The sequence below is a fragment of the Nothobranchius furzeri genome, chromosome 8, assembly GCF_043380555.1.
Source record: "Nothobranchius furzeri strain GRZ-AD chromosome 8, NfurGRZ-RIMD1, whole genome shotgun sequence".
In the NCBI taxonomy this organism is placed as follows: Eukaryota; Metazoa; Chordata; class Actinopteri; order Cyprinodontiformes; family Nothobranchiidae; genus Nothobranchius; species Nothobranchius furzeri.
Window position 1 is genome coordinate 52,290,947 of NC_091748.1, and position 13,617 is coordinate 52,304,563.

Here is a 13,617-nt window from a genome sequence, read left to right on the forward strand (position 1 = left end):
TGCTGTCCTGATAATGTGCTTGCTAAAGGTTTTTTGAATTTGCTAGATTCATTCAATTTGACTCAATGGGTATCATCCCCAACTTATGCCAGGGGTCACACCCTGGACCTGGTTCTCTCTTTTGGTCTCCCTGTCATGAACCTTGTGACTTTGCCTCCTGTGTTCTCTGACCACTCCCTCAATACTCTGTGATGTTACGTTGCCATGTCCTGTCCCTGTGTGTGAAGCTCCAGCTACTAGGTTCAGAGCCCTGGATGCAGAAACAATTTCAAAGTTTGTGGACTGTATGTCTGTAAGGTTAGAGACCTTTAACCCAGATCCATCTAACATTGATCACTATTCACAACACTTTGATTTACTTTGTAATCAGGTCCTGGACGTGGTTGCCCCTCTCAAACTTTGCAAGTCTAGGCCTAGGAGGGAGCCTTGGCTCTCTGATGTCACACGGGCTTGCAGGCGGGCGTGTAGATCCTCTGAGAGAAAGTGGAAAAAGGATGGCCTACAGGTCTCGCGTGAGTTGTTCAGAGCATCTCTGGTTGCTTATCAGGACGCTGTGAGGGCTGCTAGAACTGCATATTTTGCAGACATCATCGAAACAAACTCCAAGAATCCCAGGATTCTCTACAAAACACTAAACTCTGTTCTGGTGTATCAGGAGCCTAGCTCCATGTCTCCTACAGCTGCAGGAAACTTTGAAGATTTTCACAGATTCTTTGTAGATAAAGTATCAGGCATCAGAGCAGCTATTTCTGGTAACTCTATTGACCCTGTTCCAGTTCCTCCATCACCACCCACCCTGAGCTCCCTCAATACTGTTTCATACTCTGAGCTGAATAAGCTTGTTGCGAGGCAGAAGCCATCTGGCTCTCCACTTGACGTTCTGCCGCCTCGTCTCTGGAAGGCTGCCTTTCCGTGTCTTGGCCCTTCACTTGGTCAGATTATCAATGGGAGCCTCAGCACAGGTGTTGTCCCAGCTGCTTTGAAAGCAGCAGTTATTTGGCCGACCCTGAAGAAACTTGGTGCTGATGTCTCTGTGATCGCAAATTACAGGCCTATCTCTACCCTGCTTTTTACATCGAAACTGCTCGAGAAAGTCGTTTATCAGCAGCTGGTCTCACATTTAGCTGACTCTGATCTGTTTGAGGTTTTTCAATCAGGGTTCAGGTCTGGCCATAGCACAGAGTCTGCTCTACTGAGGGTCCTAAATGACATCTATCTATCACTAGATCAGGGAACATCTGTGGTGCTTCTGTTGTTAGACCTGACAGCAGCCTTTGACACAGTCGACCACACGATTCTACTCGATCACTTGGAACGATGGGTTGGGATCAAAGGGTCAGCTCTGGATTGGTTTAGATCGTATCTCCACAACAGGACATTCTTCGTTAAACTGGGTGATGTTTTTTCATCTTGGGAGGGGCTCCGCTGGGGTGTCCCGCAGGGATCGATCCTTGGTCCTCTTTTGTTTGCCATTTATCTGCTTCCTCTGGGGTCAATCTTTCGTAAACATGGCCTATCATTCCATCTCTATGCTGACGATTGCCAGATTTACTCTCCATTGTGTCAGGAGAAAGGTCACTCTATCCAGTCCTTTGTGTCCTGTGTTAACGAGGTGAAGTCTTGGCTAACGGCCAACATTCTACATCTGAATGAGGGAAAGACAGAGCTCATTGTTTTTCACCCCAACAGCAGGAATGTGGGTCGTTATGTTGATCTTGGCCCTCTTTCTCCATACTCAAAACCAGTTGTTACCAGTTTGGGGGTGAAACTTGATGCTGGACTTAAATTTGATGCTCACATCAATTCTGTGATCCGGTCCAGTTTCTTTCACCTGAGACGCCTTTCAAAAATCAAGCATATGCTGTCGAGAGCCCACCTGGAGCGGGTGCTGCATGCCTTTGTAATTTCTAGGCTTGATAACTGCAACTCTCTATATGCAGGGTTGTGTCAGTCATCACTGCGTCGCCTACAGGTTGTGCAGAACAGCGCAGCCAGGTTCCTGACTGGGACCAGGAAACGGGACCACATCAGTCCGGTTCTGGCCTCCCTGCACTGGCTTCCGGTTTGCTATCGTTCACAATTCAAAATCCTCGTCTTTGTTTATCATTTCTTCCAGGGTGGTGCTCCCCCCTATCTAGCCACACTCCTGAACATACATTCCCCATCACGCGCTCTGCGCTCCTCTGACCAAGGCCTGCTCGCTGTCCCTCGTTCTAGGTGTTGTACCCGCGGGGACCGGGCTTTCTCAGTCCTAGCACCGTCACTCTGGAACCAGTTGCCACCCTCAGTTAGGCTGTCCCCCTCTCTGCCAGTCTTTAAGAGTCACCTAAAAACACACCTCCTCCGCTTGGCGTTTCCAGAACATGTTTGATTTTGGCCCTCTTTTATGTTGAATTTATTTCACAGTTTTCATTGGTTCACTCTATCCATTGTTTTACACATTTGTCCTGTACCAGAATGTTTCATCTATTTTGTAATTTGTATTTTGTAATTTGAATTGCTTTTATTGTTGATTTATTAAATATATTTACCTTCTACTGTCCATGTTCAGCGCCTTGGGCTTCCTGACAGGGTTGCGGAAGGCGCTTTATAAATAAAGCTTTGATTGATTGATTGATTGAATTATTAGAGTTGTAGCAACACGTCGATTACATTGACGACTTGATACTAAAAAGCATACATATTTGAGATTTTCTGGTTTTAGTTAATCGTTCAACCAAAAAATAATCCTCAGATTAATATTCTAATTAGTCATTAGAATATTCAATAAAATAATCACCCGAATAATCATTTGAAAAATAACCTTTTACCCCCAGCACTAATAATGATCCTCTGCAGAACCCAAATAATATTTATTTTATATTTCATCATGTTAAGGAACAAGTTCCAACATCTAATCTGTGCATAAAAAACAAACCAACAGAACTGTGACACATAGAAGTAAAAACTGATGTTGTACCTCGTCTAGTTTGATTTGGAATAGACCTTTGATCTTGTCTTTGTGAGACTGGCAGACCGAATGCAGCTGCTCCGCCTGGCCGGACAAGTCCCGGTGTTTTTGCTGGAGACAGAGTGAAGGGAAGAATAAGAACAAGGAGGAACAGAGAACCAGCTATAAACACAATACAGATGATTTAATGTTGCAAATGCACCATAAACCTGCGCTGTAGTTGCATTTGTGTGTGATTCACTCATTACCTTCTCCTGCTCTAAAAGCTGCTGCAGGCTGGTGCGATACTGAGGAGTCTTCATATAGGCCAAAAACTGGAGGTACTGGACTTTGATGTTATCTAGAAAATATTCATTGATCCAGACAGCAGAGGAGTAAAAGACAGAGGGTGGATGTTTGTTAGATGATTGGGTGAAATATGGCTTTCTAAGAAAGATTTTCAGATTCTGAAACTAAAGAAGTTTTCCAACATTTTGTGGTATAAAATAAAGACAGAGCTAACTTTAACGTCCATCTGGAGTCATTCACATACTCACATACATACTCACTCACATACTCATATACATACATACTCACTCACATACATACATACTCACATACATACATACATACATACATACATACTCATATACATACATACTCACATACATACTCGTATACATACATACTCATACACATACTCACATACATACTCACAAACATACATACATACTCATACACATACTCACATACATACTCGTATACATACATACTCATACACATACTCACATACATACATACATACTCATATACATACATACTCACATACATACTCACATACATACATACTCATACACATACTCACATACATACTCGTATACATACATACTCATACACATACTCACATACATACTCGTATACATACATACTCATACACATACTCACATACATACATACATACTCAAACACATACTCACTCGTATACATACATACTCATACACATACTCACATACATACATACATACATACATACATATATACATACATACTCACATACATACATACTCATACACATACTCACATACATACTCGTATACATACATACTCATACACATACTCACATACATACTCGTATACATACATACTCATACACATACTCACATACATACTCACTCACACACACACACACACACACACACACACACACACGCACGCACGCACTCACACACATACATACTCACACACACACACACACACACGCACGCACGCACTCACACACATACATACTCACTCACACACACACACACACACACACACACGCACGCACGCACTCACACACATACATACTCACTCACATACCTGCATGCATGCATACTCACTCACACACACACACACACACACACACACACACACACACACACACACACACACACACACACACACACACACACACACACACACACACACACACACACACACACACACACACACACACACACACACACACACACACACACACACACACACACACACACACACACACACACACACCCTGTTTTAGATTTTTGCAGATGGCTTTAACAGGTAGAAAAGTTGGGGAGATCCATTCCAGTATGAATGATCTCCCCATCACTTTTGAAGTAAAACAAGACAGTGCAGCTTCACTGGCTTACCGAGGAGCTGCTGCAGACCAGGAGGAGTCGGGCTCAGCAGCAGTTGACTGGAATTATATTGCTGAGCCTTGAGAGGTAGCTGGTAAAAGGGACTCTGAGGTGGTCTGTTTGCATCTGTGCACAAGAAGAATCTCATTTTTATCGATCAGTTTAGAAGAAGGATACATTTAGTGTTGAGGAGTGTGTTTTAGCTCCCTGACCCTGAGGTGGCACTGCAGAAAGGGTCTTTGCGTGCAGCAGATCTAACGCGCTCTGATTCTTCTTGTTCTTCTCAGCAGCAGTGGTGGCTTTCTTGGGCCGACCGCGTTTCTTGTTGTTTATTTTGCGACCTTTGGACAACAGCCGGGCTCGCCGAGGCTTTGCAGTGGGCTTGACCACCGTCACCAAGCTAGGATGTTCCTCTTCACCACACGAGTCCTGCTGCTGGATTAAAAAATAAAACATCATCCATTTAAATGTGTTTTGCCCTTTTCATGTTCATGTTTATAATGGTACTGCACATTAAGCTAATTCAAAGCTGCATCTGGTCATTAAAACAGTTTCCTGTCGGGTCTATCAAATTCATGTCAAACCTTGTTTTGCTCTTTAGGTTTTGTAGGAGTGGTGCTATTGCTTTTACTGTCCTTCGTGTCTTTCTGCTGACGCCGTCTAGCTGCCTCTTGCTCCTCCTAATTCAGGAGAAACAAAATGAACAACTTTGTAACAAAAGATGCAACAAAAGTGACAAGAGTCTATAAATGTATTTACAACAACGTCACTTACCCTGAGTTTAGGATTTTTTAGACTAGCAAAATAGTTTTCAAGCTGAAAGACAAGAAAAATACTTTTAATAACTCACCAATTACAGTGTTTATTAAATCTTAAACATTAAAAATGCAACCCACAGACAAAATGAGCTTTATTAGAGTCATAATATCCCAATGAGTGACCTTGTGAACGTGTCTTCCTGTTTACTTCCAGGGCCAACTACTCACTAACACAATTATGTAATAATGCCAGCTTCTCTCTTGAGTTCAGTCTCCTGTTTGTCTATAAAATCCATTAGATTGCTCTGCTTTGTTAAGCTCTCCTCTCAATTTTCCACCTAGATTTTCCACATTTTCATTAATTACAGGAGCAATAAAAAAAACAAAGTTCAGGTGCTTACTATGGTGCGATCTATGGTATGAAGGTAGTAAGAAACCGGCTTTCCAGTCCAGGATACAGAGCCTCTTAATGGAGACAGTTCCACAACACGCATTATTGTGCCTATATCTGTAGAACGAAGAGAATCATTACATAAATAAAGTAAAAACACACACAGACTCTATTCATATTAGATACTTACCACTCAAGTTTCGACTGTTGATTCTAAAATTTAAAGGTGCAAAAGGTTTAGAGGACACAATTTTCCCCCCTGAGGAAAAAGAAAAACACCAACAGGTCATTCGAATACATTTTGTTGTTTGTCGGAAGAACAAAAACTTGAAAAACTGTAACTAGAGCTCTGATTTATTTGGGTACCAACCTTCCTTCATATTAGCAAAACGTTCCTTCAGCTGGTGATCTACCTCTGGACCAAAGGCAAAGTTATTCACGAAAATAATACTGAAAAACAGACAAAGAATCACATATTTATATCCTTGGGTCAAAAACATACATACTACACACACAATCATAGATTCAGCTTCCATGTTCATTCTAAAACTTTTATTCAGTACAATTAAATGAGTACAACTATTATTCCTGTCTCCCCAGTGAATATTCAGCTTTTATTTATGTGTAGATATTTGCAATAAATGTAAATATTGTGTTTGAGGCGCTCACTGAAACCAGGTTTAGAACATCACCTTGTGTTAGCAATCCTATCTTTCCATTCTTCAGACAGAAAATCACCTCTCTCCAGCTGGAAATAACAGCAGTTTAATTACGGTAATAAAAAACTAAACATTTTGGGAAACAACCAATAAAAAACCAAGCAGTTAAAATCTTTAGAGCAGAGAACTGAACTCACCGTGTACTCCCCGTGTTTCTTCCCATACCACTTCATCCACTTTTTAAACTCTTTGTCCATGGTCTGAAAGGGAACAGGAGCTCCTTTAAATGAGTCCGACACAATGAGGTAAAGTCTTCGTTGATGTGAAAGCTAATCACATTTCAATCACCCTTTTAAAGAGGCCATGCATCTTGTACATTTGCTAATACTGACACCTCCTAATAACACTAAGCAACATATCTAAAGGTAAACATTTTACATTTCAGGGGTTTTCCTGCATTCAAATTTACGTGGCGGCCGCCTCCAGCTAATTTTGTGCCGCCCCAGCCTCATTTCACTCTGCCCCCAGCTATATGGATGTTATTTTAACTGCAGTTGCAGCGTTGCACCACTATAGGCTCAAGGCTATACAGTGCAGTCTCTGCGATAAACTATTTATAGATGTAGCACTCGTGCGGCATCTTTCTGTCTGGTTTCAGTCACTCTTTATGAGAATCAGAGACAGGAGAGGAGTTTCCTCTTGTTTATCTTTTCTTATCTTTGTTCTAGCGTATATGTCACGTGTTGTCATCTGACCATTTAGGCCTAGTCCACACGTAGCCGGGGTTTTTTGAAAACGAATATCCGCCCCGCCAAAAACTTGCATCCACACCACCGCATTTTAAAAACAAACTCTGTCCACACGTACCCGGATAAATACGTTGTTAAGGACATGCCAGACCTGTAGGCGTCAGTACTTCCCCCGTTCTTAACCTCGTCCTTCGTCTGTGGTCTTCCGCATGGAGCAGTAATTCCGCTTGCAAACACAAACAAGCAAAAAGCGCTTGGACAATAAATAAAGCGAGCACAGCTCTGAGGGCATCCGTGCTGTCGGCTAGTGTAAACACAGGTCGCACACAGATGTCAGCATTTTGTTGTCGCGGAAAGTGACGTTGCGGACCTTAAAACTCCGATTTTGTCTGTCCACACGCAGACACCCAAAACGGAGGAAACGCAGATCTTCACTTTGGCCGGAGTTTTTAAAAAGATCCGTTTTCGTGTGAAAAAACTCTGTTTTCGTGTGGATGACAGGCCAAAACGTAGAAAAATATCTACGTTTTGGCAGATCCCCGGCTACGTGTGGACAGGGCCTTAGTCACACGCTGTAGAGATGGAGCAGAGCGGTGCTCACTGTGAATATGATGAGTTTCAACATCTCGCAGTAGTTTTGAGCCAAATGCAAGTAGAACAAAATCACCACTAAATAACATGGTTTTCTGTCAAGAACAGATTTACCTCCTTTTAGCCTTAGTTTTTCCTCAGACGCTCATTTATTTTGGAGTTCAGAGTAAATGCAACCAGTAGTTGACCCCGTTAAAACCTAACAACATAAATACTTTATTTCTGATTGTAAATGACCACCAGTGTGCTACAGCCTGACTATAACACAAACCCAAGTAAATGGATCTGGGTACTGGAAGATTTAAGCACACTGGAGGAGAAACATGTGATGAGATCATTTCATAATATTGTAACATTTCTGCTGCATTCAAGAGTCAGATCAGCATTTTACCTTTAGCGGTGGTTTATTAAAGCATTCAAGCTACCAGCTGGGATTAAGATGCATTTATCTGCAGCTGCAGCTCTTTCTACACATTTAATCAGACCACACCAATAACTTCTTAATGATGACTGCAGTATGTGACAGCCCCATCTAATGGACAACTTTTGTGTCTGCATGTACCTGTGGTTATTGTCCATTTATCGTTATCGAGGTGAAATCCTCAATAATATTAATTTGAGGCCATATTGTCCAGCCTTACTTTAATGTGAATGACATGCCAAACCGTAGTAAAATATCCTGGTTTTGAGGGAAACCCGTCTACGGGTGTACAGGGTCTGTTTTAACATGGCCAAAATTAGGTTTTTGCTGTGACCTACGGTGTGGTTACCTCTGCATACGTAGCTGGAATGTCTGCTTTCTCCACGCCGTAGTAGTGTTTACAGTTGGTTGCTGCTGCAACCTGCAGCACCACCTGCCCCACTCCTGCAAACGTCAACATTAACATATCAGCAGGTAAAAATCCAATTAAATTTAAACCAACATCCTCTCTCTCCTCTCTGTAACTTGGTGCATCCTGCAAATCTTTGTTGAGTTAACAGTATTTATATAAAGGTCTTTATTCGCTGTAAAAAAATAAAAAATAAACTAACCACTGCCAAGGTCAACAAAAGTGTCATCCTCCATCATTTCCATCTCGTCAATGATCTGAGCCACCAGGTCGAATGAGGTTTCTCCATAAACCTCAGGGGAGAAGGGCTCATAGTTGTTGAGTTTCTCGGGGTCGGTCACTGAGTGGTTGTACACCTGCTGCAAGATGTGTCTCAGCAGCCCGTTGGAAGGACGCTTGTTTAACTTCATTGGCTGGGTGGTCCCCTTCCACTGCAATGGATAAATCAATTTTAAAGCCTCCCTACCACCTGGCATTGGACAATAAACAGATATAATTAATAAGCATGGGTAAACTATAAGTATGGATTTAAATAAAGATTATTTAGTGGTCACATCTAAGAATAAACAAAGACATATGCAGATTAAACATTTTCCACATTTGACCTGATGGTTTCACACCACCCACAGAACAGTGAGGACATTCCGACACGTGAACTCACCAACTGGTGGATGCTGTCAATGGCCCTGTTGTATTTGTCACAAAGTCTCTGCATACTCTCAAAACTAAAGGAAAAAACACAAACTACAATCAGAATGTATACAGGCACCACCGGAGAGCAGATCATCAGAGGATTAAACCATTCATCATCATACGCTCCTTAACCACAAGCCCCTTTGGTCTGTACATTTAGGAGACATATCATGCTTTTAAGTTCTTCCATTCTGCAACCAAATCATTCAGCTGTGGTCCAAATATAACAGAACAGCAGTTCTTGGGTCTGATTTCCTCAACACTGTTGCTCTGCTCCTTTACCCCTGTTCTGAGGAGAGTCTGAAAATGAGCCATTTTGGTTCTGTCTCTAAATCTGAAGGAAGAGCTGCAAACCCCTCCCCCCTCCACAGAGCAGAGTTCACTCCCCACCCCAGTTGTACGTTTTAGTAGTTTTATAGAGAAATGGTTGTTTAGCATAGCAGAAAAGTTATATTTTCATTTTTAAAACATGTGGGAAGATTTGTCCACCCAGCTGTGTCTCAGTTCTACCAACTCTCTCATGCATTAAGACCGAGACAAACACAAGTGAGAGACAGTTCAGAGAGGCATGTGGCAAATGACCGGACATTCAGCTTTTTTCTAAATGAACTACAAAGAAGAAGCTCTGTGTATAGCTAGAAGTCCATCACCATATTTGGCAGATGTCTTGATGAAAGAGAACCACATGTAATAGAAAATTGAGAAAACTAAACAGGTTAAAATATGAGACCAAAATCTCATTCTAGAAATTTTAATTATTAACCAAAGTGACAATTTTTGTTTTTTTTTGCACACCTGGAGACTTAAACTACACAACACGTTGCATTTAAAGACTAAAAACGTGGATTTTTCATTATATGTCTCCTTTAATAAAAAGTTGCTAAAAGATTTTTATTTTCAAAATGAAGTTTAGAAAAGTCATACATTTGTCAAAATCTGCATCATAAAACTCTTAAATGTTCAAACGGGTGTTATGATCACCACTAACTACTCAATCACCCAACGCCTCTGTCAGTGTTCCCCAGGGCAGCTGTGGCTATACTGTAGCTCATCATAAGCTCACACAGCGTGTTTCAGTAAACTCACTTTTCATCATTTGTGATTTTCATACTGTTCTGTAATGCTGCACATGGGGACTGTGCCAAGCATGGTGCCAAAGTTGGTGAGAAGATATCAGTGATGTCATGAACACATCTCCGAACCCGTGGGCAAAAGACGCACGGAGAAGTCTGCGGTGTCTCCCTCAAATTACGGGCAGCAAGTTTCACTTTTGTTAACAGAATCCGCTGAGATGATAAACTGTCTGACTGATATTGCATTCTGCTCTGCTGTATATGTCCTCCCACTGGGCAGCTCAAGCCTTGAAGCGGTGTATGTGTGTGTGTGTGTGTGTGTGTGTGTGTGGGGGGGGGGGGGGGGTGTCACTGACAGCTTCTATCAGAGGCATGTTTCTTCCTCAGTATCCAAAATGACAATGAATAGCAGGAATGCAGGACTTCTCTGCTAATCGGAGGCTCTCCCTAATGGTAGAGGTTTGAATTTCAACTGGCCAGTCAGTCAGCAGTGGGTGTGTTGGACCAGTACTGAAAAAATGACCAGTTACGTGCGGAAAAAAATCAAGGCTATGCTGATGTGAACACTCTTTACCCAGTCCAGGTATTATAGAGCCGATGCTAGTGTGGAAGCCCTATAGGATACCTCATTGGAAAAACTGTTGAAACCTCAGCTTGTAAAAGCATTAGAAACATGAAAAGTATGATGTTTATGTTTATGTATTAACAGACGCTTTTGTCCAAAACAACGTACTAGTGATAATGAAGCCAGCAGGTTGCCCTTGAGGCTAACAACAAACACTAATCAGTCAATCCGAGGTGGCAGTGAGGCAGCATAATGAATCAACAAGGGAAGTGAACAAGGAGTGGACAGTAGAGTGGGGGACAGGTGCAGGGAGGTTGCTAGTTTAGAAGATGTTCTCTGTAGAGCTGGGTCTTCAGGAGTTTCTTGAAAATTGATAACGAAGCCCCTGTTCTAGTAGTACTTGGTAGGTCATTCCTAATCTGTGGAACGATACATGAAAAGAGTCTGAATTGTCCTGAGCGTGGTGTAGGCACTGCTAGCTGACAATCCTTTGATGACCGGAGCGACCCAGCCTTGATGTAAGCCTTTACAGGAGGATTCAGGTAGATCAGAGCCATACCATCCAGGACTTTGTATGCTAGTGCTAGCCATTTGAATTTGACGCGGTAGCCAATGGAGCTCAATGAACAGAGGGTTGACATGTGCTCTTTTAGGCTGATTGAAGACCAGGCACACCACTGTATTCTGGACCATTTGAAGACCATTTAGTAGGGTATTGCAGTAGACGAGGCGGGAGATGACAGTAGATTGCACCAGGAGCTGGGTGGCATATTGTGTTAGGTACGGTCTGATCTTTGGTATGTTGTACAGCGCTAAAAGGCATGAACAGGAGACCGAGGCAACGTGATCTTTAAAAGTCAGCTGGTCATCAATCACTACACAAGTTTCGAACTGCCTTTGAAGAAGCCAAGACGGGGAATCATTTATGATTGAGATGCTGTGTCGTATGGATGGTTTCGCTGGGATAACAAGTAATTTGGTTTTTAGAGGTTGAGTTGGAGATGGTGAGATTTCAACCATCATGTTGATGTATATTCAGAATCTACGATTAATGGCAATTATTTATTTTTTATCAATTGACAGCCCTAGATTAGGCAGAGTTTTACTTGCAATCACGGTAGTCAATTTTTTTCTCTTTACAATTGGAAACTGTTCTATTTCGTCTAGTCTTAGCCCTTAAGCTAGCTGCTATTGGAAGGATGATCTCCGCATCAGCCAATCATGAAGAGCTTAAATGTACGCCCACCAATAGTGGGCCCCCTCGTGGTATATAACCGCAGTGACCCCACTGCTCACCTCCTTTTTCTCTTCATGCCAAGCTTGAGAGCTTTATTAAAGAGCAAATATTATCCCAAAAGAGCAAAATTATCCGAAGACGACTTACCAGCCATGTCCAGCGACGCCAGACCCTGCCCGACCTGCCAGACGGGCTCCATTTCCAGCGGCGACCTGCACGCTAAGTGTGAGGTCTGTCTCGGGGCTCACCACGCTGGCCTGGCCTTGACCCCGCAGGCCTCGTGCCCGTTCTGTGCCGCTCTGCCCGTGGCGGAGAAGATTCGCCGGGTCGAGTACTTCACTCCCGCCGCCGCCGAAGAATTTCCGGTGGATGACTCCTACCCGCTGGACAAGGCTTTGGTTTTCTTCGACGCCGGTCAGGAGCCGGCTGGCTTCAACCGGCTGGATGACGTCACCGACAGCGAAAACTACGATGAGGCGGCATCCCTCCTAGACATAACGGAGGTCGACGAGCTTCGCTCAGCGGGTCCTTCTGCTCCAGTGGCTTCTCGCTCCTCCCTGCCAGCAGTAAGAGCACTGCTCCAGGAGCTGCCCGCCATCATTTCTGCAGCAGCAGCCCGCAAGGGGCTAGCTGTGCCAGAACCGGCCCTGCCTGAAGCAGATGATTTGGCGGGAATTTTCGGGGCAACTCAGACACGCTGTCCAGACCCTATCTGGCCGCGCTTCCCCGCTGCTATGAGCTGCTGGTCTGCCGCCTTCTCCGAGCCTGCCAAGCTCAAGGCGCCTGTCTCCACGTATGCGCCCATCACCAAGGTCGAGGGGTTTTCCGACCAAGGCTGGCCGTCCGTTCCTCCACTAGAGCTGGATTTGGCCTCGCTGTTCGGCGCCAAGAACCACCTCGCTGGCCCGCGAGCTGTTCCCGCTTCAAAACATGACCAGCTGCTGACGCGGCTCACCGACCGCGCACATCAGTGTGCCTTTCAGACCGGCGCTGCAGGGAATAACATCGCCCTTCTTGCCTTCGGCGTCTCCAAGATGATGGAGGAGCTGGAAGCTCCCGAGGAGTCGAAAGCAGTCATAACTAAGACTGCTGATGCTATCCTCAATCTGTGTGCTGCTGTGCTCACCGGGTCTGCTCGCATCGCTGCCTGGCAGACCCTCATCCAGCGAGCGATCTGGCTGAAGGCCCTGCCCTCCATTCCGGAACATCTGCAAAGGGAGATGCTGGATGGCCCCATCACCACCGATGTTCTGTTTGGTCCCCATCTTAGGGGCGTCATTGAGAGGGCTCAGAAGACGGCCGAACTATCGGCTACGGTGCGAGACCTGGTCCACCCTCGGTCAGCCTCGCACTCCGGCCGTTCAGCCAGAGGATGGGACGAACGGCGCGGAAGCTTCAGACGTCCAGCTGCACCGCCCGCTCCACGGAGCCGGCCTCCCGCTTCGGCTCCACATCAGCGGGACCAGCGAGATGGCGGACAA

General features: G+C 44.1%; 1 protein-coding gene across 5 annotated transcripts in view; it reads right to left on the reverse strand.

Moving 5' to 3' along the window:
* The window catches only part of dot1l (DOT1-like histone H3K79 methyltransferase), a 32,873-nt gene that overhangs the window by 9,322 nt on the left and 9,934 nt on the right, over positions 1–13,617 (reverse strand). For 3 of the 5 annotated variants that reach the window (XM_015977275.3, XM_015977274.3, XM_015977272.3), the window contains exons 4-17: positions 9,230–9,293; positions 8,771–8,999; positions 8,509–8,603; positions 6,596–6,658; positions 6,432–6,487; positions 6,110–6,189; positions 5,930–5,998; positions 5,750–5,856; positions 5,365–5,406; positions 5,175–5,270; positions 4,803–5,025; positions 4,603–4,716; positions 3,199–3,290; positions 2,960–3,061 (exon numbers count right to left, since the gene is read on the reverse strand). In XM_015977275.3, coding sequence (XP_015832761.3) covers positions 2,960–3,061; positions 3,199–3,290; positions 4,603–4,716; positions 4,803–5,025; positions 5,175–5,270; positions 5,365–5,406; positions 5,750–5,856; positions 5,930–5,998; positions 6,110–6,189; positions 6,432–6,487; positions 6,596–6,658; positions 8,509–8,603; positions 8,771–8,999; positions 9,230–9,293 — 1,432 coding nt within the window. Of the gene's footprint in view, positions 1–2,959; positions 3,062–3,198; positions 3,291–4,602; positions 4,717–4,802; positions 5,026–5,174; positions 5,271–5,364; positions 5,407–5,749; positions 5,857–5,929; positions 5,999–6,109; positions 6,190–6,431; positions 6,488–6,595; positions 6,659–8,508; positions 8,604–8,770; positions 9,038–9,229; positions 9,294–13,617 lie in introns of those variants that run through there. The other 2 variants (XM_015977273.3, XM_054729991.2) reach the window with 2 other exon arrangements.